Source organism: Loxodonta africana, chromosome 9 (assembly GCF_030014295.1).
Source record: "Loxodonta africana isolate mLoxAfr1 chromosome 9, mLoxAfr1.hap2, whole genome shotgun sequence".
Taxonomy (NCBI): Eukaryota; Metazoa; Chordata; class Mammalia; order Proboscidea; family Elephantidae; genus Loxodonta; species Loxodonta africana.
The window spans coordinates 65,352,861-65,375,216 of NC_087350.1; the positions used below are offsets into that span (position 1 = coordinate 65,352,861).

Below are 22,356 nucleotides of genomic sequence, written 5' to 3' on the forward strand. Positions count from 1 at the left end.
GATGTATTTATTTTTAATTCTATATATGCAGAGTCAGCCCCCATGATTTTTTCAGTGACTGGTGGAACCATTGCCTACAGATTTTTGCTTCTTCCAAAGAGGAACTTGAACTGCTACAGCCCGAGGCTCTGCCATCATCAGCCTTTGCAGGAAACGTCTGGGCATGGCCCCTTGACTTCTGAGGGGACAGGGTCTGCTCTGCTGCAGGTAGAGCTGGACTCAGGTTGGCACTAAGAAAGCATGGTGCTGTGCTCAAGAACACAGACTCTAGAGGTAGAGAGCTTGGGTTTGAGTCCTGGCTCTGTCATTTACTAGCTAGGTGGTGCTGGGCAAATTGCATAGCCACTCTCTGCCTTGGCTTCCTCATCTGTAAAACGGGCATAAGAATAGTGTCCAGCATAAAGGGTGGTTAGGAGACTAAATAACTTAGAACAGTGTCTAGAGATACCTGTTGCCCTCTAGTTGATTTCGACTTACAGCGATCGTATGAGTAGAGGGTATAACTGCCCCATAGAGTTTCCAAGGAGTGCCTGGTAGATTTGAACTGTGGACCTTTTGTTTAGCAGCCATAGCTCTTAACCACTATGCCACTAGGGCTTCCATGTCTGGACATGGTAAATGCTAAATAAATGTTTGCCAATTAAAATCAGATCTTCTTATGTAGTTCAGAACACGGTGCACTGACTCAGTCATTTGGTGCAAATGTACAGACCTGAGGGTTTTTTTGAGTTTATAACCAGGGATCTTCCTGGAGTTGGCATGTGATGTCCCCCAAATAGAATATACATCCTTCAAAGAACACTTACATCAATTTTCCTATTTTATACTCACAGCAGAGCAGGGTGGTACCATCCTTGTTCAGGTATGGGAAAAATGAAAGATGATTCTATTTCAACAAAAGATATTTATCTGCTATATTTGACCACCCGAGCTAGCTATCATTTTTGGAGCAGAAATTCAAATAGTGTCAGAATAACTTCTTTGTCAATACTAAGGACAAACGCTCCTAAAAAATCTATCAAATATAATTAACTTGAGAGAGTACCAACAAAAACCAACACAGTACATAGTATTTGTGTGCTGCAGTATGTAGTATTTGTATGCCCCCTAGTAACTTTAATGTGGGCTGATTTTATACTTCCTTTTCAGAAAAAACCCTGGAGCTGTGGTTTCCTGAGGTTCTACATCCTCAGGGCCAGCTCATGGGGCCCAGAGGCACACTGGGCATTCTTGGGATTGCTGGTTAATTGGGGCCAAGCTCTGGGTTACAATGGAACAAGCACAGTTGTGTGTATATCTCCTGGGAAAGCCATGATTTGGTGACGTATGCTCAACTCAGCTTCTGATTTTGTTCTGCAGATTCATCCCTCATGCTGCAACAGATGGTGGGTGTTGGACTAGGCTCCATGGCTGTTGTGATCATTCTCGCATTCCTGTCCTTCTCAGCAGTATGGTATGTGACACTATCATCTCTGAGAAATGAGTGGAATGGAGGGAGGCTGAGAAGAACAACTGGGGTTGAGGAGGGTTCAAAGGGAATGTGAGTAGGAGGTTTCCCTGGACTCAGCAGAGGGCACTCAGCAGGTGAAAGGTATGACTAACCCTGCACCTCAATGTAGGAAGGGGACAATGCTGGCTCCCCTGCCCGCTTACAGAATGCTGGCTGATGTCCTGTGCTGCTCATCCTCCTCCACCTGCCATGGCTGTGTGCATGAGCTGCACATAGGGGTGCACAGCGGGAAACCAGAGTGTGCCATTTTTGTCTCATCTCTGTTTCTCCTCCTCCATGTCTAGATGGCACACTGGCCCTGCGTGGGAAGGATGTCCTGCCGCCGGGGCAGGTCTTATGACAGTTTTTCAGATGCCTACACAGAGGCCCATGTGGCTTCTATCCCAAGGTGTGTGGGCCTGCAACTTTCTCTACTTCCAGCTTGGCCCCATTTCTGGATTCCAGGAGGTGGCCATCTCTATGGAATCTCCTGAAAGGGGAAAACTCAGGGATTGCTGATGTTTTCTCTCCTACAAGACCAGTTCGGTGTCTGTGAACTTGAGACCCTTGATATACAATACAGTATTGACCACAGTCTGCAGATTAGGGCTGTGCCGTGCCTTCCTCTGAATGATGCCTGAGAGTCAATTCCCTTAGACACTGAATGCAAGGAAATGTCTGCATCCTCCTTTATAGCATCTCTGTTAACTAATTCAGATCCCAATTATTCATAATAGGCAATAAGATGAACTTAACTTTGGGCTGAAATTTCACTTTATGAAGAAGTTCATTGAAAAGGATACAGAACAGTGACAAGAGCAAATTTTTCAAGTACTTTAGAAGCAGCCTTTTCTTTACAATTAATTGATATACTAATTAAAAAGTATATTAGCCTGGCTACTCCATAAATTCTCTGCAATCTCTGTTAGGCAGCCTTGCTTTGATTCAATTCCAATTGCCCTATGTATTCAAAAGTAATAAGTCTGCATTCCAGTTAAAGTATTCTGTAATTTAGATTGTTTTCCCCTGGTTATTTTTTATTGCTGAGGTTCTCCTAAAACTGCTCAGTGACTTCCTTTAGAAATTTGGATCGGGTGCAGTGTAATAACAGTGGGTTGAAACTATATCAAGCCTATGGCCAGCCCCACGTGTGTTGCAGGGAGGGGAGCAGTGGTGGGTGACACGATCATCCCTTTTATCTACAACCTGAGCCTTGATATGTTAACTGTAAGCAGTGCTGGGCCTACTGACAATATGCTGAATTTACAAATGGAGTGGATTAAATTTCACTTTTCAAGTCTGAGTCAGTATTCTTTAACTTTCCTTCCTAACTGGCAGTTTAACCCCAAGTCTCAGTAAGAATAAATAAAGGGAGATGGAGGCTTGTGGCTTCTCTAAGTCACAGTGTTATTCTCCTCTCTCTTCTCCCCCCACTTTTCTAGGCCTGGAGAAAAAAAGAGAATGGGGGAGGAGAACAGATGATAGTTACATTGCGCAATCTCAGGGAGCAGCATGTGTCTCCTTGGAGTTGTGCAACCTTGGGATCCTGAGAGGAAGGGACATGCTGTGGGCTGGCGTGCTCTCTACTGTCTCCCCGAGTATTAGTAGGGGACAGATCTGAGTAGCCTGGACTGATGGGCAGATGAGACGATAGCAACATGTGGAAACTGCGTATGCTTCCCACTGGGGTTCCTGGTCCAGAGTGTATCTACTCCAAGGGGAACAGTCAGAGAGAGAGGAGGCATATCCTGCTACTTGGGTACTCAATGCTGGCTGTCAGGCTCTTGAAAGGTGGTTCTTAGTATTGAAAATAATTATCCTTTAGGGTCTAGGTTCTACCTCAGACTACAACTTAGGATCAACATCTAAAACCCTTTCTGCATTCATGTGGATTATAGAGGAAAGCCCTTAGTAGACTATAATACATATAGCTTTCGACTTTTTAACTTCTATGTGTGATGATTCAAACTCATACTATTTTCACCATTCTTGAATCAATTTAGAATCATTACCAATGATTTTGGTTAGTATAGCGTTGGGCCTCTGATGCGTAAAGATTTTCTTCAAAGTCCTTCTCTATCAAAAAAGAGAGCCTGAGCTCTCTCTACCCCCATCCCCATCTCACCAGTTCTATAAACACCACATGTTTCTATAGCCTGCCCTTCTCTCTAATTTCCAGCCCTGTAATTACCTGCAAAAGAAGCTACAGTTGTCCACATGGGAACTTAGAATAATTGTCGTTGAGAGGAAGAAATCCTGCTTGCTTGGTATCAAAGTTAAAATAGCTGACTGCATATTAAGCAAAATATTAACTTCTGAAAACAGTGCAGACATGTAAAAACAGTTCATGAAAGATGACTAAAATAGCAAAAATGTGGACTTTGTCACTTGCACTAAATGTTCTAAATTATAATGCCAAGTTGCTTGGTGTTAATACTTAACAGAAGCAGGTGCTGAACTTTTTGCAAAAAGCCTATGCCATTTCTCTGCAGCTCTTTTCTAATAGTTTTCTCATAAACTTGACCATGGCTTTAAGGTCTCTAAACTCGCGTGGTAGCTGTACCACAACACTGTTATTTTTTTTTTTCCAAGTGGACACCTGGTTGAAGGGAACGGGACCTAAAAAGACTAATAGTGGGTCTTCCTGGAGAATGAATGCCAGGTCCTTCTGTCAAAGGGCTGATCCAGGTAGTCCTCCATAAACTGGGGTGTTGAGCTGCGTTATGAGTCTGGCTAAAGCTGAATCCTAAGGGAAGAATCTTTCCTCTATTAATTGTCATGGGGACAGTGTGTGCAGCTAAGCACTAAGATCTGGATTTAAGCTCCCTGCCAGATCAGAAATCAGCTTTGTGGGCGGTGGGGGGCGGGGTGGTAGGCTCCCTCAGCTATGAAGCATGTTGTCTCTTGGCTGATGTCTTTGTGCCTATTACCAGTTAACCAGTTACCGCTGAGTTGATTCCGACTCATGGTGACTCCATGTGTGCAGAGTAGAACTGTGCTCCATGGAGTTTTCAGTGGCTAATTTTTTGGATGTGGTTCACCAGGTCTTTCATCCAGGGTGCCTCTGGGTGGACTCGAACTTCCAACCTTTCGGTTAGCAGCTGAGTGTGTTAAGCATTTGCACCACCCGGGGACTCAGTGTCTGTTTATCTCCTCAGCTGTACAGCAGGGGCATCCACATGCATTCTCTCATTCCATCCTCGCAACCATTGTAGGAAGGCCAGGGGTTATTAATCCCCATTTTAGGAATGGAGAAATGGGATCAGACAGATATGAGACTTGAATTTGTGGGCCCAAGTCTTCTGACTGACTGCAAGTCTAGTTCACTTTACTGGGAATTGATAGGCCCTGAGTTAGCTACTGAGCTAATCTTTGGATTAGCCCTTTCGTTTCTTGGGAAAATTACGCCTTTAAGTTTCCAAACAATATTTTTTTAACCTTTGCCTTTAATATTATAGCATATATGTCTTGTTCCACTGTAAGGTACTCCCCCCACCCCACCCCAATCACTTCTAGAGGGAGCTACAATCAAACAAATACATGGAATAACTAGGGAAATAAGTAACAGTCTCTGAACAAGACCTGTAATTGCAGCTAAGACTTAAGATAGAACACCAGAGCAGAAAAGATTATCTTGAAATTCCATATTACCTTGGGATAAGAGTCAATATTTAAATTCGTTTAAAAGGAAGTAAAAAGAATTCTCAATGCTCCCTTTTTATTGCTTATCTCATATTCTTATTTTCTAAACCTTCTATTTTTCCATTCTATTCATCTAAGAGAAAACCAGTGGTAGTAGTAGTCAATCAAACAGTGTTTTAAGGGCCTTTTGCGTACCACAGCCACTGTCAACTAAACTGAACTACCCCATTCTGGAGAGGAAAGAGAGTGTATCTTCCTCTGTGCCCATGTGGATGGATGATACAATGACACAAATCAGATACTATGGAAACCAAGCAAATGGTTTCCTGCCCTCCTGTCTCCCCTTGATTAAGAAGGCCATGTTTGCTTGTTATCGAGAAAGACAGAAAGAGAAGGAGAAAGATGGGGGGGGGGAGGGCGGAGGAGAGAAAGAGAATATAAGAAGAAAGAAAAAGCCTCCAGAGATTCTACTGTTAACATTTTGGTGATAGATATCTGTGTGTGTCCAGATTCATACTTTCTTGGCACAACTCACAGGGTTACTAGAATGGGGTCAAACTGTGCACGTGGTTTTATAATGTTCTTCTTTCACTCATCAACATGTCCTGGATACATTTTCATGACAGTAATGACTACATTATAAGTTTGTACCATAATTTATTTAACCAATCGTCAATTGTCCATTTGTTACCGGGTGGAAACCCCAGATTCTTACTTGGCATGACTCATATTGGCCAATAAATGAGAGCCCAAGGTGAGAGAATAAGAAAGACGCCTTTATTTCATTGTACAAGGAAATGGAGAAGTCGGAGCTGTTGCCACCAAGACTGCTTGCCAAGGGCAGACAGGCAGGTTACTTTTGTTTTTGTTTTAATATTTATTGTGCTTTAAGTGAAAGTTTACAAATTAAGTCAGTCTCTCATACAAAATTTTATATATACTTCTAGTAGCTCTCCCCCAATGAGACAGCACACTCCTTCTGTCCACCCTGTATTACCGTTTCCATTCAGCCAGCTTCTGTTCCCCTCTGCCTTCTCATTTCCCCTCCAGACAGGAGCTGCCCACGTAGTCTCATGTGTCTACTTCATCCAAGAAGCTCACTCCTCACCAGTATCATTTTCTATCTTATAGTCCAGTCCAATCCCTGTCTGAAGAGTTGGCTTTGGGAATGATTCCTGTCTTGGACTAACCTCCGAGGTCCTTCTAGTCGCAGTCAGACCATTAAGTCTTGTCTTTTTACGAGAATTTGAGGTCTGCACCCCACTGCTCTCCTGCTCTTTCAGGGGTTCTTTTTTGTGTTCCCTGTCAAGGCAGTCATTGGTTATAGCCAGGCACCGTCTAGTTCTTTTGGTCTCAGGCTGATGCAGTCTCTGATTTATGTGGCCCTTTCTGTCTCTTGGGCTCATAATTACCTTGTGTCTTTGGTGTTCTTCATTCTTCTTTGCTCCAGGTGGGTTGAGACCCACTGATGCATCTTAGATGGCCGCTTGCTATTGTTTAAGACCCCAGACACCACTCTCCAAAGTGGGATGCAGAATATTTTCTCAATAGATTTTATTATGCTAGTTGACCTATATATCCCCTGAAACTATGGTCCCCAAGACCCCGCCCTTGCTATGCTGGTCTTTGAAGTGTTCGGTTTATTCAAGAAACTTCTTTGCTTTTGTTTTAGTCCAGTTGTGCTGACCTGTCCTGTATTGTGTGTTGTCTTTCTCTTCAACTAAAATAGTTCTTGTCTACTATCTAATTAGTGAATACTCCTGTCTCTCCCTTTGTCCCCACCCTCCTAACCATCAAAGAATATTTTCTTCTCTATTTAAGCTATTTCTTCAGTTCTTACAATAGTGGTCTCGTACAATATATGTCCTTTTGCAACTGACTAATTTCACTCAGCATAATGCCTTCCAGATTCCTCCATGTTATGAAATGTTTCACGGATTCATCGTTGTTCTTTATTGATGTGTAGTATTCCATTGTGTGAATATACCATAATTTATTTATCCATTCATCCATTGATGGGCATCTTGGTTACTTCCATCCTTTTTGCTGTTGTAAACAGTGCTGCAGTGAACATGGATGTGCATATATCTGTCTGTGTAAAGGCTCTTATTTCTCTAGGATATATTCCAAGGAGTGGGATTGTTGGATCGTATGGTAGTTCTATTTCTAGCTTTTTAAGGAAGTGCCAAATCGATTTCCAAAGTAGTTGTACCATTTTACATTCCCACCAGCAGTGTGTAAGTGTTCCGGTCTCTCCATAACCTCTCCAGCATTTATTTTGTGTTTTTTGGATTAATGCCAGCCTTGTTGGAGTGAGATGGAATCTCACTGTAGTTTTGATTTGCATTTCTCTAATGGCTAATGATTGTGAGCATTTCCTCATGTATCTGTTAGCTACCTGAATGTCGTCTTTAGTGAAGTGCCTGTTTCTACCCTTAGGCAGGTTACTTTTGAAGGAGTTTACAAGTAGAAAGTTCATACAAGTTATATCAGCAACATCCTTAATCGTACTATGAAGTCACAATGGGGTTTACAGGTAACCTCCAAGCAAAAAGCAGAATTCCAATGCAAAGCTGGGGAGTTGGGAGGGGCGAATCCCAGCAAAGGAAATGATTTTGCAATACAACACTGTAGTGGAGGAAGCCAGGTAAAGAATACAACACTGTGGGGATTCTGTCTCACATTTAGAGAGTTTCCAAATTTTTACTATCCTTATGCAAATCTGTATACAGACTGCCACATCTGTCTTCCACGTTGCAATTATTACTTACAAATTCCTAGAAGTGAAATTGCTGGATCAAAAGCGATTTTCATTTGACACTGTGCTACATATTGCCAGGGGAGTCTCACAGAAAGTTTATACCAATTTACACTTTTACCAGCAGAAATCCTGGTCTCTACCCTCAACACCACTGGTCATTGTTGATAGTTTTAATCTTGATTAATCTGGCAGGTAAAAAGTAATGCTTCACTGTTTTGTTGCGTGCTTATTGACCAATTGTAATTGTTTGGTCTCTGTGAATTTTTTTTTTTTTTCTCAGCACTTAGCCTGTTTGCCTTATATTGATTTGAAAGAGCTCTTTGTATCGTAGTAATTTTAATTCTTAGCTGTCATATATTTTGCAAATAATTTTCTAGTTTATCTTTTCCTTTTTAGCCTTGTATATGTTATACACCACTGCACAAAGATTTTACATTTGTGTAATCAAATCTGTCAATCTTTTTCCTTATGTATTTTGCCTTTGGGGCCATGCTTAGAAGAATTTTCCAATCCTAGCCTAGCTCTTTTTTTTTTTTTTTTAACATTTAAAACTTTAATTAATCTGAAATTTATTTTAGTATAAGGAACAAGGTGGGAGGTGCCTTTTTTATTGTTACTATATGGCTCAGCCAGTTGTCTCATTAATATTCATGGAATGTTATTTTTTCCCTTGTGATTTGAAATCGGAAACCCTGGTTGCATAGTGGTTCAGGGCTACAGCTGCTAACCAAAGGGTCTACAGTTTGAATGCACCAGGTAGGTGCTCCTTGGAAACTCTATGGGGCAGCTGTACTCTGTCCTATTGTGTCCCTGTGAGTTGGAATTGACTCGACGGCAGTGGGTTTGGTTTTGGGTTGATTTGAAATCATACCTTTATCATATACTAAAGGTCTATTTCTGAACTTTCTCTTTTGTTCTACTGATCTATTTCTGTGCCAGTGCCATCTGCTGTAACTTTAAAATAGGTTTTTCATATGAAGTAAAAGCAAGTTGCCACTCTTTCTATTAATTCTCAAAGTCATCTCAGTTTTTATTACGTATTTATTTATGTACACATATGAGTTATACATAAAGAATTATTTGGTCAAATTCCTCCCAAAGTCTTAGTATTCTTCTTTGGGGGAAAAAAAAAAATTTTTTTTTTTCTTTGGGAGGGGTGGTTAAATATAGAGTACTCTTGTCTCAGAACATGGTATGTGTCTCCATTTAATTTTCTTTGGCGTTCTTGTCTGGAGTATTCTAGTTTTCAACATACAAAGTAATTCATCCGTATGTCTTGTTGTGTATGTCCAGATATTTTGTATTTTGTTATCCTTTACTCTTGAGTCACCATCTCAGGTCCTGCCCCTGAAAGTGCCTTCTGCAGCTTCTTACTGCTGGTGATGCTGGGTTCTCTTACCCTGGCAATGTCATATCAACATGGCTCCTCTAGTATAGTTACTCTCCAGGGTATCTACTTGGCCCATGGAAACCCACAGATCCTTGCCAGGCCAAATGGAGGACCACCCTTCAGCACTGGTAACTCCAGCCACAGAATTGCCTTTGGTCTTCTTGCCCATTAGACCCTTTATCCTCAGTGGAAATTAAGCCTGCCTTCAGTGTGTTTTTTTTTTTTTTCAGTGTGGCTCCCATGACCTCTTGACCTTGCGTTTCTCATCCTTGGGATAAGACCCCAGACCAATGTGTTCTTAGAAACTTTAGGGGATATGAGTCAAACTCTCTGAATGGTGGTCCTCTTGAAGCTCCTCTTTCTAGGCTGGAGCTAAGGAAGATCCCTGGCTCTCCACCATTGTGGTAGGGTGATAGAAAATCTCAGCCCTCCAACAGTTTTCTCCAAAGAACATCTGTCTTTTGACCTTTTCATTTAAACAACTTTATATTCTCTTTTGGGTATTAGGCAGAGCTTTGAACTGGTTCATTCAGATTTGAATCCCTGCCGAGAATATGCGTTTCTAACAAGTTCCCAGGCCATGCTAATGATTCTACCCCAGATATACTGAATCAGAACCTACATTTTAGAAAAGTCCCTGGGTGATTCTTACGTATGATAAATTTTGAGAACCACTGCTCTACTAATGGTTTTCAGAATTGGTTCCTAACCAGCAGCATTAGCATTGCCTCAGAACTTGTTAAAAACCACCCAGTACCATCGAGTTGATTAAATGCAAATTCTTAGCAGGGGTTCAAATGGGAACAAACTGGTTGGAAAGCACTGGTATTGGGCTGAGGGTCACAACACCAGTTAAAAATCCTCATTTAAGAATATGGAAGTACTTGCCACCTATTACTTTCTTCTCAGTTGTTTGAGACTTTGGTCAAAACAAGATAAAAAGAGTCCAACTTAGGGGCAAAGAATATGAAAAGACACTCCACAGGAAAAAAAAATGGCCCTTAAATATGCTCAATCTCACTTTAAGGAAAACGTGAATTAGTAAGCTATCATTTCTCATCTATCAAGTTGAGAGAAATCCAGAAGTATGACAACATACTCAAGAAGGTTATGAGGAAATAGGCACTCAAACAGAGTGGTAGTACAGAATGAGAATGCCACAACCTCAGTAGAAGGGAATCTGGCAATACTCGCCCTTTAACCCAGCAGTCCTACTTCTAGGACCTACACTGTGGATTCGCCTATACATATTCAATGATACATGTACAAGGTTATTCATCAGGGCATTGTTTATAATAGTAAAAGCTTGGAAACACCTAAACGTCTTTCACGAGGTAACTAGTTGAATGAACTGTGGTACTTTTATCTACACACTGGAATGCTATGCAGTAAAGAAAGGAATAAGGAAGAACTCCATGCACTGATATGGAGAGATCTCTACGGTGTACTATTTAGTGAAAAAAGCAAGATGGCGAATAACATATGTGGTATCCTATCTTTTATGCAAAAAAGAGGGGAGACAAAAATATATATTTGTGTTTTTATAGAGAAACACTGGAATAATAATAATGAACCAAAGAAAATGGTACAAATGGGGCAAGAAAGAATGGGGCAGAGGTGGACAGGGTAAGAGTGAATCTTTTCAGTGTTTACCTTTTTATTTCATTTTGATTTTAAATATGTAAGTGTATCACTATTCAAACACGTAAAAATAAAATTTCATTTAAAAAAAAGTGTTGCATTTACTATCCTGTTAACAACATGTGTCTAATCAAAACCCAGTGGGTATTGCTTGGCTTAAATCTCCTCTCAAAAACTGGTGGAATGTCCAGGGCTGCCTTGAAGATTTCTGAAAATCCCATGACGGGTTAAAGGTGGATGCATTACATTCCCACAATTGTTTTTAGGGTCTAGTTTCTGCTTCCTCTGAATCAGTTCAGTTGATGGATCGTCTCACCATCCTGTGTGTGGTCCCTGTTATATGTGCATTGATTCCCCCTCATCCTGGCCCCCCAGCTCCTTTTAATGATTTCCACTTAAATCTCATTAAGGACTCTGGGCATTCAGGTAATGTTAGTGAATGGGGAGTGTATTCGTTTTCTATTCCTGCTGTAACAAATTACTATAAACCTGGCGGCTTAAGACCACACAAATTTATCATCTTATAGTTCAGGAAGTCAGAAGTCCAACACAGGTTTCACTGGGCTAAAATCAAGGGGTTGGCCAGGCTGTGTTCTTTCTGGAGGCTCCAGGGGAGAATCCATTTCTTTGCCTTTTCCAGGGTCTAGAGGCTGCCTGCATTCCTTGGCTTGTGACTTTTTTTCCATCTTCAAGCCAGCAGTGTGACATCTTCAAATCTATCTCTGACTCTGACACTCCTGCCAGCCTCTTTCACATCTAAAGACACTGGGGTTATATTGGTCCTTCCCAGAAAATCCAGCATAATCTCCCCATTTTAAGATCCTTAACTTAATCCCGTCTACAGAGTTCTTTCTGTCATGTAAGGTAGCACTCACAGGCTCTGGAGATTCAGATGTGGCTATCTTTGGGGGCCATTGTTCTGCTTACCGGAGAGTATTATGTTTCTGGTATGCAAATAACTTAAAAGTGAGCATTGGGTATCCTTGTTCCTCAGAATTCTCTTGCCTCTCTTTTTCCCTTCCCATTTTCATTCTTTATTTATCCTGTTGCCATTGAGCCAATTCTGACTCAAAGAAAAAAAAAAAAGAGACCATATAAAACAAGACTAACTTTTTTTTTTAATTGTACTTTAGATGAAGGTTTACAGAACAAACTAGTTTCTCATTAAACAGTACACATGTTTTATGACATTGGTTAACAACCCCACCACATGTCAACACTCTCCCTTCTCAACTTTGGGTTCCCTATTACCAGCTTTCCTGTCCCCTCTGGCAAGGCTGTAATCTTCACAGAAGCAGACTGCCACATATTTCTCCTGTGAAGCTTAACCACTCCATTACCAGGGCCTTTTCTCTTTGTTTATCATATCCCCTAGATTCTTGAAATGCAGGACAATTTAGCCATGTCTTCATTTTTTTTTTTTTTTCTGCTAATCTGTGCCCTAAGGATCCACCTTTACCCAAGTAGTTCATCAAACTTTTTTAAACAAAAATAGTTTTCCCCCTAAGAAGAATCCTGTTGCCAGCTAAAAATGTATTTTTGGCCTTCCAGGAATTTAGTGGTTGCCAGGGAACGGGGGGAGGGGAGAATTGGGACATGGAGTTTCTTTTTGGATGAAATGTTCTGGAATTAAACCGTGGTGATGATTGCAGAACAGTGGATATACTAAAATCACTGAAGTGTGCACTTTAAAATGGTTAATGGTATGCTATATTCATGGTATTTCAATAAAAACAAAAATAAAAAATACTGGGGTCCCACATTCCAAAGAGCCTGAATTAAAGGCACAACTTTAGATGGATATATTCAATTACATAAGTGATACCCTTCCCATGTTGAACAAAAAGTTAGTGAAGAGAAAGAGGAAGGCCAGTCATGTTCGATGAAAATGATCTATTGATCTACTTGTTAAAAAAAAAAAAAAAGTCGAATATAAGCTTAACATAAATCTTATCATAGATTCCACTCCTAGGAAAGTACTCAAGGAAAATGAGGACATGTTTGCCCAAATAATTATACCTGAATATTTATAGCAAACCAAAAAAACACACCCGTTGCCATTGAGTTGATTCCGATTCATAGCAGCATTATTCACAATAGCCCCAAGCTGGAATCAAACCAAACGTCCATCAGCTGGTGAGTGGAACAAAAATGTAGGGTGCCCATGCAATAAGATACTGTTCAGCGACAAAAAGCAGTGAAATACTGATACGTGGTACACCATACATTTCAAAAGCATTATGCTAAGTGAAAAAAGCCGGACACAAAAGACTACACAGTGTATGATTTCATTTGTGTGAAATGTCCAGAAAAGGCAAATTTATAGAGACAGAAAATAGATCAGTGCTTTGCCGGTGGTGGAGACGGGGAGTGCAAATTGACTACAGATGGGCTCAAGGGAAATTTCTAGAGTGATGAGAAAGTTCTAAAATTGGATTGTGGTAATGGTTGCCCAACTGTAAAAATTTACTGAAAATCATTGAAGTGTACAGTTCAACTGGTGAATTTTATGGTATGTAAATTATACTTCAATAGTGCTGTGAAGCAAAACAAACGCTACTCAAGATTTGATTTTGTTACTCCACAGATAGGAGTAACATTATCAAGTCTGCAATATGTGCATTAAGGAAGTATCATGAACAGCTCTCCAGTTAAAAAATGTATTCTTCCATTTCATCAAAATAATACATGTAATAACTTAAAAATATGAAACTATTTCTTAAAGTATCTTTTAAAGAAAATTAACTTTTTAAAGCAACAATAATAACAATGTATTTGTGGATTATAACATACAAGTACACTGTACGACAACGTTAGCTTGAAGTCTGAGAGAAAGGAAATCCAAGTATACTGTTGTAAGGCTCTTATACTATATGGAAATGGTATAATATTATGTGTGGTAAGTTAAAGATACATACTATAACTCAAAAAAGCAATTGCACAAAGCAAAGAAGTTTAGGTAATATGCCAATAAAGGAGATAAAATAGAATCATGAAAAATACTCAAAAAAAGAAAAAGAGGAAAAAAAAGACAGATGGGACATCTAGAAAACACATGGCAAGATGGTAGATTTAAACCCAACCATATCCATGGTAACATTAAATATAAATGGTGTAAACATCCCAAGTAAAAGTCAGAGGTTGTTAGATTGGATAAAAAAGTAAGATCCAACTTTATATTACCTATAAAAACTCACTTTAAATATAAAGATACAAATAGGTTAAAAGTAAAAGGATGAAAAAATATGTACCATGCTAATACCAATGAAAAGAAAACTTTAGGACAATATTAATATGAAACAAAATAAATTTCAGAGCAAAGAATATTACCAGGGCTAAAGAGGGCCATTTCATAATGATAAAGGAATCAATTAATTAGAGGACAGAACAATCTAAATATTTTTGTCCTTAATAACAGCTTCAAAATACATGAAGCAAAAACATATAGAACTGTGATGAGGAATAGACAAATCAACAAGTATAGTCAGAGATTTCAACACCTCTTTCTCAGTAATTGGAGCCCTGGTGGTGCAGTGGTTAAGAGCTTGGCTGCTAACCAAAATGTTGGCAGTTCAAATCCACCAGCTGCTCCTTGGAAACCTCATGGGGCAGTTCTAGTCTGTTGCTATAAATCAGAATTGGAATCACCTTGACAGCAACAGGTTTGAGTTTGTTTTGTTTTTTTTCCCTCAATAATTGATAGAATAAGTAGACAGAAAATCAGAAAAAAAAGTTGAATAACGACTAACGTGACCTAATAGTTACAGAAAACTCCACCCATGAACAGCAGAATATACGTTTTTTTCACATGCACATGAAGTAGTTACTAAGATAGACCATATTCTGGGAATAAGGCAAGTTTCTATAAATTTAAAAGAATTCAAGTCATATAACATATTTTCTGTCATCATAACTAAAATCAGTCAATAATTTTGGAACTCCTAGAGCTTTTATTTGAGGAAACAACTAATAAAACAATAACCCAAAACAATATAAATGTGAAAATACCTTATCAAAGAATATATGTGATAATTATATATGATGTAAAAATATAATGAAAATGATCTGAATCCAAATCCTCTGATTACATTTTAAAAGATAAAGGTGTAGGAGAGGAGAATATAAATATGCCTGTTTCTTATATTACATGAAAGGTAATGTTAATTTTTCTTGAAATTAATTGTTGATTATGAAGACACATATTTAGTTGAGTTAAAAAGATGTATGTCCCCTAAAACTGGAGGAGGAAGAAAATATAATACATATGGAAAGAAAGGAAGGGGAGGGGGAAGGAAGAAGAAGAGGAAAGGGAAGGGAATGGAAGAATGAAAACACAAAGAAATTTTTTTTAATCATGCTTTAAATGAAAGTTTACAGTTCAAGTTAATTTCTCATACCAAATTTTATACACACATTGTTATGTGACCCTAGTTGCTCCCCCTATAACGTGACAGCACTCTCCTTCTTTCCAGCCCAGATTTCCTGTATCCATTCAACCAGCTCATGTCCCTTTTTGCCTTCTCTTCTTGCCTCTGGACAGGAGCTGCCCATTTAGTGTCATGTATCTACTTGAGCTAAGAAGCACTCTCTTCATGAGTATCGCTTTATGTTTTATAGTCCAGTCTAATCTTTGTCTAAAGAGTTGGGTTTGGGAATGGCTTCAGTTCTGGTCTAACAGAAAGTCGGGGCCAGGACTTCCAAGGTCCCTCCAGTCTCAGTCAGGCCATTAAGTCTGGTGTTTTTACTGGAATTTGAGTTCTGTACCCCACTTTTCTCCTGCTCCTTCAGGGACTCTCTGTTTTGTTCCCTGTCAGGGCAGTCATTGGCGGTAGCCAGGCACCATCTAGTTCTCCTGGTCTCAGGCTGATGGAGTCTCTGGTTTATGTGTGGCCCTTCTGTCTCTTGGGCTAATATTTTCCTGCTGTCTTTGGTGTTCTTCATTCTCCTTTGCTCCAGGTGGGTTGGGACCAATTGATGTATCTTAGATGGCCTTGCTCACTAGCTTTTAAGACCCCTGACGCCACTCACCAAGAGGGTAGCAAAACATTTTCTAAATAAACTTTGTTATGCCAATTGACCTAGATGTCCCCTGAAACCTTGGTCCCCGGACCCCTCCTACTCAGCCCCTCGAAATGATTAGTTGTGTTCAGGAAACTTCTTAGCTTTTGGTTTAGTCCAGTGGCACTGACTTCACCTGTGTTGTGTGTTGTCCTTCACTTTACCTAAGATAATTCTTATCTAATATCTAGTTAGTGAATACCCCACTCCCTCCCTCCCCACCCTCATAACCATCAAAGAATGTTTTCTTCTGTGTTTAAACCGTTTCTTGAGTTCTTATAATAGTGGTCTCATACAATATTTGTGCTTTTGCAACTGACTAATTTCACTCAGCATAATGCCTTCCAGATTCATCCATGTTATGAGATATTTTGCAGATTCATTGTTGTTCTTTATCCTTGCATAATGTTCCATTACGTGAATATGCCATAATTTCTTTATCCATTCGTCCTTTGATGGGCACCTGGGTTGTTTCCATGTTTCTGCTATTGTGAACAGTGCTGCAATGAACATGGGTGTGCATATATCTATTTGTGTGATGGCTCTTATTTCACTAGGATATATTCCAAGGAGTGGGGTTGCTGAATCGTATGGTACTTCTATTTCTAGCACCAAATCTATTTCCAAAGTGGTTGTACTGTTTTACATTCTTACCAGCAGTATGTAAGTGTTCCAGTCTCTCCACAACCTCACCAAAATTTATTATTTTGTGTTTTCTGGATTAATGTCAGCCTTGTTGGAGTGAGATGGTATCTCATTGTAGTTTTGATTTTCATTTCTCTAATGGATAATGATCGTGAGCATTTCCTCATGTTTCTATTAGCCTGCTGAATGTCTTCTTTAGTGAAGTGCCTGTTCATATCCTTTGTCCATTTTTGAACTGAGTTATTTGTCTTTTTGTTGTTGAGGTTTTGCAGTATCTGGTAGATTTTAGAGATTAGATGCTGGTCGGATTTGTCATAGGCAAATTTTTTTCCCCAGTCTGTAGGTTGTCTTTTTACTCTTCTGGTGAAGTCTTCTGACGAGCATAAATGTTTGATTTTTAGGAGCTCCTGGTTGTCTAGTTTCTCTTCTGGTGTTTCTGCATTGTTAGTAATGTTTTGTATTCTGTTTATGCCATGTATTAGCGCTCCTAGCATTGTCCCTATTTTTTTCTTCCACAATGTTTATCATTTTAGATTTTATATTTAGGTCTTTGATCCATTTCGAGTTAGTTTTTGTGTGTGGTGTGAGGTATGGGTCTTGTTTCATTTTTTTGCAGACGGATATCCAGTTATGCCAGCACCATTTGTTAAAGAGACTGCCTTTTCCCCATTTAACGGTCTTTGGGCCTTTGTCAAATATCGCCTGCTCATAGGTGGATGAATTTACCTCTGGATTCTCAATTCTGTTCCACTGGTCTACCTATCTGTTGTTGTACCAGTACTAAGCTGTTTTGACTTGACTATTGCGGTGGTGTAATAGGTTCTAAAATCAGGTAGTGTGAGGCCTCCCACTTTGTTCTTCTTCAGTAATGCTTTACTTATCCAGGGCCTCTTCCCTTTCCATATGAAGTTGGTGATTTTTTTCTCCAACTCATTAAAAAATGCTATTGGAATTTCGATCGGAATTGCATTGTATCTGTAGATCACTTTGGGTAGAATAGACATTTTCACAATGTTGAGTCTTCCTATCCATGAACAAGATATGCTTTTCCATTTATGTCACTGTCTTTTGGTTTATTGCAGTAGTGTCTTGTAGTTTTCTTTGTATAGGCCTTTTATGTCTCTGTTTAGATTTATTCCTAAGTATTTTATCTTCTTAGGGGCTATTGTAAATGGTATCGATTTGGTGATTTCCTCTTCGAAGTTCTCTTTGTTGGTGTAGAGGAATCGAACTGATTTTTGTATGTTTATCTTGTATCCTGATGCTCTGCTGAACTCTTCTATTAGTTCCAGTAGTTTTCTTGTGGATCCTTTGGGGTTCTCTGTGTATAAGATCATATCATCTGGAAATAGAGATACTTTTACTTCTTCATTACCAATCTAGATGCCCTTTATTTCTTTATCTAGCCTAATTGCTCTGGCTAGGACCTCCAACACGATGTTGAATAAGAGTGGTGATAAAGGGCATCCTTCACTGGTTCCCATTAGCAAGAGGAATGCTTTCAGACTGTCTCCATTTAGGGTATTTGCCATTGGCTTTGTATAAATCTCCTTCATTATGTTGAGGAATTTCCCTTCTATTCCTATTTTGCTGAGAGTTTTTATCATGAATGGGTGTTAAACTTTGTCAGATGCCTTTTCTGCATCAATTGATAAGATCGTGTGGTTCATCTCTTTTGTTTTATTTATGCGATGGATTACATTGATTGTTTTTCTAATGTTGAACCATCCCTGCATACCTGGTATGAATCTCACTTGGTCATGGTAAATTATTTTTTTGATATGTTGTTGAATTCTATTGGCTAGAATTTTGTTGATGATTTTTATGTCTATGTTCATGAGGGATATTGGTCTGTAATTTTCTTTTTTTGTGATGTCTTTACCTGGTTTTTGTATCAGGGTTATGCTGGCTTCATAGAATGAGTTTTGGAGTATTCCATCCTTTTCTATGCTCTGAAATGTCTTTAGTAGTAGTGGTGTTAACTCTTCTCTGAAAGTTTGGTAGAATTCTCCAGTGAAACTGTCAGGGCCCGGGCTTTTGTTGTTGTTGTTGTTGAGAGTTTTTAAATTACCTTTTCAATCTTTTGTTATAGGTTATTTAGTTGTTCTACCTCTGTTTGTGTTAGTTTAGGAAGGTAGTGTGCTTCTAGAAATTTGTCCATTTCTTGTAGGTTTTCAAATTCGTTAGATTATAATTTTTCATAGTATTCTGTTATGATTCTTCTAATTTCAGTTGGGTCTGTTTTGATATCACCCATCTCATTTCTTACTCGGGTTATTTGCTTCCTCTCCTGTTTTTCTTTTGTCAGTTTGGCCAATGGTTTATCGATTTTGTTGATCTTTTCAAGGAACCATCTTTTAGTCTTGTTAACTCTTTCAATTGTTTTCTATTTCATTTAATTCTGCTCTAATTTTTATTTATTTATTTTTTCTTCTGGTGCCCATGGCTTCTTTTGCTGCTCTCTTCCTATTTGTTTGAGTTGTAGGGTTAATGCTTTGATTTTGGCCCTTCTTGTTGGATGTGTGCATTTATTGCTATAAATTGACCTCTAAGCACCACTTTTGTTGTGTTCCAAAGGTTCTGTCAGGATGTGTTTTCATTCTCATTTGATTCTGCGAATTTCTTTATTCCGTCCTTAATTTCTTCTATAACTCAGTAGTTTTCAGTTGTTCAGTTTCCATGTGTTTGATTTTTTTTCCCTTGCTTTTTGTGTTATTGATTTCTACTTTTATGGTCAGAAAAGATGCTTTGTAATATTTTGATGCTTTGGATTCTATTAAGGCTTGCTTTATGGCCTAATATGTGGTTTATTCTGGACAATGTTCCATGTGTGTTGGAAGACAAAGTATACTTGGCTGTGGCTGGGTGGAGTGTTCTGTATATGTCTTTGAGATCAAGTTGGTTGATTGTGGCATTCAGATTTTCCATGTCTTTATTGAGCTTCTTTTTGGATGCTCTGTCCTTCATGGAAAGTGGTGCATTGAATTCTCCTACTATAATTGTGGAACTATCTCTCTTTTCAATGCTGAATTTTTTTTTTTTTTTAATGTATTTTGAAGCCCTGTCTTTGGGTATGTGAATATTTATTATGGTTATGTCATCCTGGTGTATTGACCCTTTAATCATTATATAGTGTCCTTTCTTATCTTTTGTGGTGGCTATTACTTTAAAAGTCTATTTTGTCAGAGATTAATATTGCCACTCCTGGTCTTTTTTGATTGTTGCTTGCTTGATAGGTTTGTTTCCAGCCTTTGAGTTTTAGTTTGTGTCCTTAAGTCTGAGGTGTGTCTCTTGTAGGCAACATATAGACGGATCTTTTTTTTTTTAATCCATTCTGCCACTCTCCGTCTCTTTATTGGTGTATTTAACCCATTTACATTCAGCGTATAATGACTCTGTGTGTTCCTTCAATCTTCTTTTGATGCTTCCTGCGTCGTTTAATATTTTCCCCATAGAATACTTCACTATTGCAACTCGAGGCTTGAATTTTTTCTTCAGTTCTTTCAGCTTGAGAAATGCCGGGCGTGTTCTTCCCTTTTGGTTTTCCATCTCCAGCTCTTTGCATATGTCATTATAATACTTTACTTTGTCTTCTCGAGACACCCTTTGAAATCTTCTGTTCAGTTCTTTTACTTCATCAATTCTTCCTTTTCTTTAGCTGCTTGACGTTCAAGAGCAAGTTCAGAGTCTCCTCTGACATCCATCTTGGTCTTTTCTTTCTTTCCTGTCTTTTCAATGACCTCTTGCTTTCTTCATGTATGATGTCCTTGATGTCATTCCACAACTCGTCTGGTCTTCAGTCACTAGTGTTCAATGCATCAAATCTATTCTTGAGATGGTCTCTAAATTCAGGTGGGATATTCTCAAGGTCATATTTTGGCTTTCATAGTCTTGCTCTGATTTTCTTTAGTTTCAGCTTGAACTTGCATATGAGCAGTTGTTCGGGCAGAACAAGGGGATACCGATTAGTTTAAAGTCAGGAAAGGTGTGTGTCAGGGTTGTATTCTTTCACCATACCTATTCAATCTGTATGCTGAGCAAATGATACGAGGAGCTGGACTATACGAACAAGAACAGGGCATCAGGATTGGAGGAAGACTCATTAACAACCTGCGTTATGCAGATGACACAACCTTCCTTGGTGAAAGTGAAGGGGACTTGAAGCACTTACTAATGAAGATCAAAGAGCACAGCCTTCAGTATGGATTGCACCTCAACATAAAACAAAAATCCTCACAACTGGACCAATGAGCAACAACAGGATAAATGGAGAAAAGATTGAAGTTGTCAAGGATTTCATTTTACCTGGATCCACAATCAACAGCCATGGAAGCAGCAGTCAAGAAGTCAAAAGACGCATTGCACTGGGTATATCTGCTCTAAAGGACCTCTTTAAAGTGTTGAAGAGCAAAGACGTCACCTTGAAGCCTAAGGTGTGCCTGACCCAAACCATGGTATATTCAATCAAATCATATGCATACGAAAGCTGGACAATGAATAAGCACAATCGAAGAAGAATTGACACCTTTGAATTGTGGTGTTGGCAAAGAATATCAGATATACCATGGACTGCCAAAAGAACAAACAAATCTGTCTTAGAAGAAGTATAGCCAGGATGCTCCTTAGAAGCAAGAATGGCGAGACTGCGCCTTACATACTTTGGACATTTTGTCAGGAGGGATCAGTCCCTGGAGGAGGACATCATGCTTGGCAGAGTACAGGGTCAGCGAGGTGGATTGACACAGTGGCCGCGACAATGAGCTCAAGCATAACAACGATTGTAAGGATGGCTCAGGACTGGGCAGTGTTTCATTCTGTTGTGCATAGGGTCGCTATGAGTCGGAACTGACTCGATGGCACCTAACAACAACAACAACATTCAGCGTAATTATTGACAGTTATGAGTTTAGTGCTGTTATTTTGATGTCCTTTTTTTTGTGTTGTTGACAGTTTCTTTGTTCCACTTAATTTTCTGTGCTCAGTCTTTTTTCTTTACGTATTTTCATTATTGTTGATTTTGTATTTGGTGAGTCTTTATGTTTTTCCTATTTTTTATTTTGATGGGTAGGATTATTAGTTTCCTTTGTGGTGACCTTAATACTTACCCCTATTTTTCTAAATTTAAACCAATCTTTTATTTCTCAAATTGCCTTGACTTCCTCTCCATATGAAAGATCTATTAATACATTTTCAGTCCCTCCTTTTTGTTTTAATGTTGTCATCTTTTACATATTGACATCTCTGTTTCCCTATTTTCAGCATTTTAGCTTCGATTTATTTTTGTGACTTCCCTATCTGGTTTTATCTGGTTTCTCTGTTCTGTGTTCTAGTCTTGGGTTGTTCTCTGATGTTATTGATTAACTGGAGGACCCCCTTTAGTATTTCTTGTAATTTTGGTTTGTTTTTTGTGAATACCCTAAATTTCTGTTTATGTGGAAATGTCCTAATTTTGCCATCATATTTGAGAGAGAGTTTTGTTAGATATATAATTCTTGGCTGATAGTTTTTTTCCTTGAAACTTTATATATGTCATCCCATTGCCACCTTGCCTGCATGGTTTCTGCTGAGTAGTCCAAGCTTAGTCTTATTGTCTCTCCTTTGTAGATGACTTTTTTTTTTTTTATCCCTAGCCACTCTTAAAATTCTCTCTTTATCTTTGGTTTTGGCAAGTTTGATTATAATATGTCTTGGTGACTTTCTTTTGGGATCTACCTTGTGTGGGGTTCTATG

General features: G+C 39.0%; 1 protein-coding gene across 5 annotated transcripts in view; it reads left to right on the forward strand.

The window, feature by feature from the left end:
- Positions 1-22,356, forward strand: part of SUSD1 (sushi domain containing 1) — a 223,587-nt gene that overhangs the window by 140,746 nt on the left and 60,485 nt on the right. For 2 of the 5 annotated variants that reach the window (XR_010323051.1, XM_010587741.2), the window contains 2 exons: positions 1,360-1,453; positions 1,795-12,055. Coding sequence is in view for 2 of the 5 variants with exons in the window: in XM_010587741.2 (XP_010586043.1) it covers positions 1,360-1,453; position 1,795 (95 nt within the window). In the remaining 3 variants the exon portion in view is untranslated. Of the gene's footprint in view, positions 1-1,359; positions 1,454-1,794; positions 12,056-22,356 lie in introns of those variants that run through there. The other 3 variants (XR_010323052.1, XM_064291611.1, XR_010323050.1) reach the window with 2 other exon arrangements.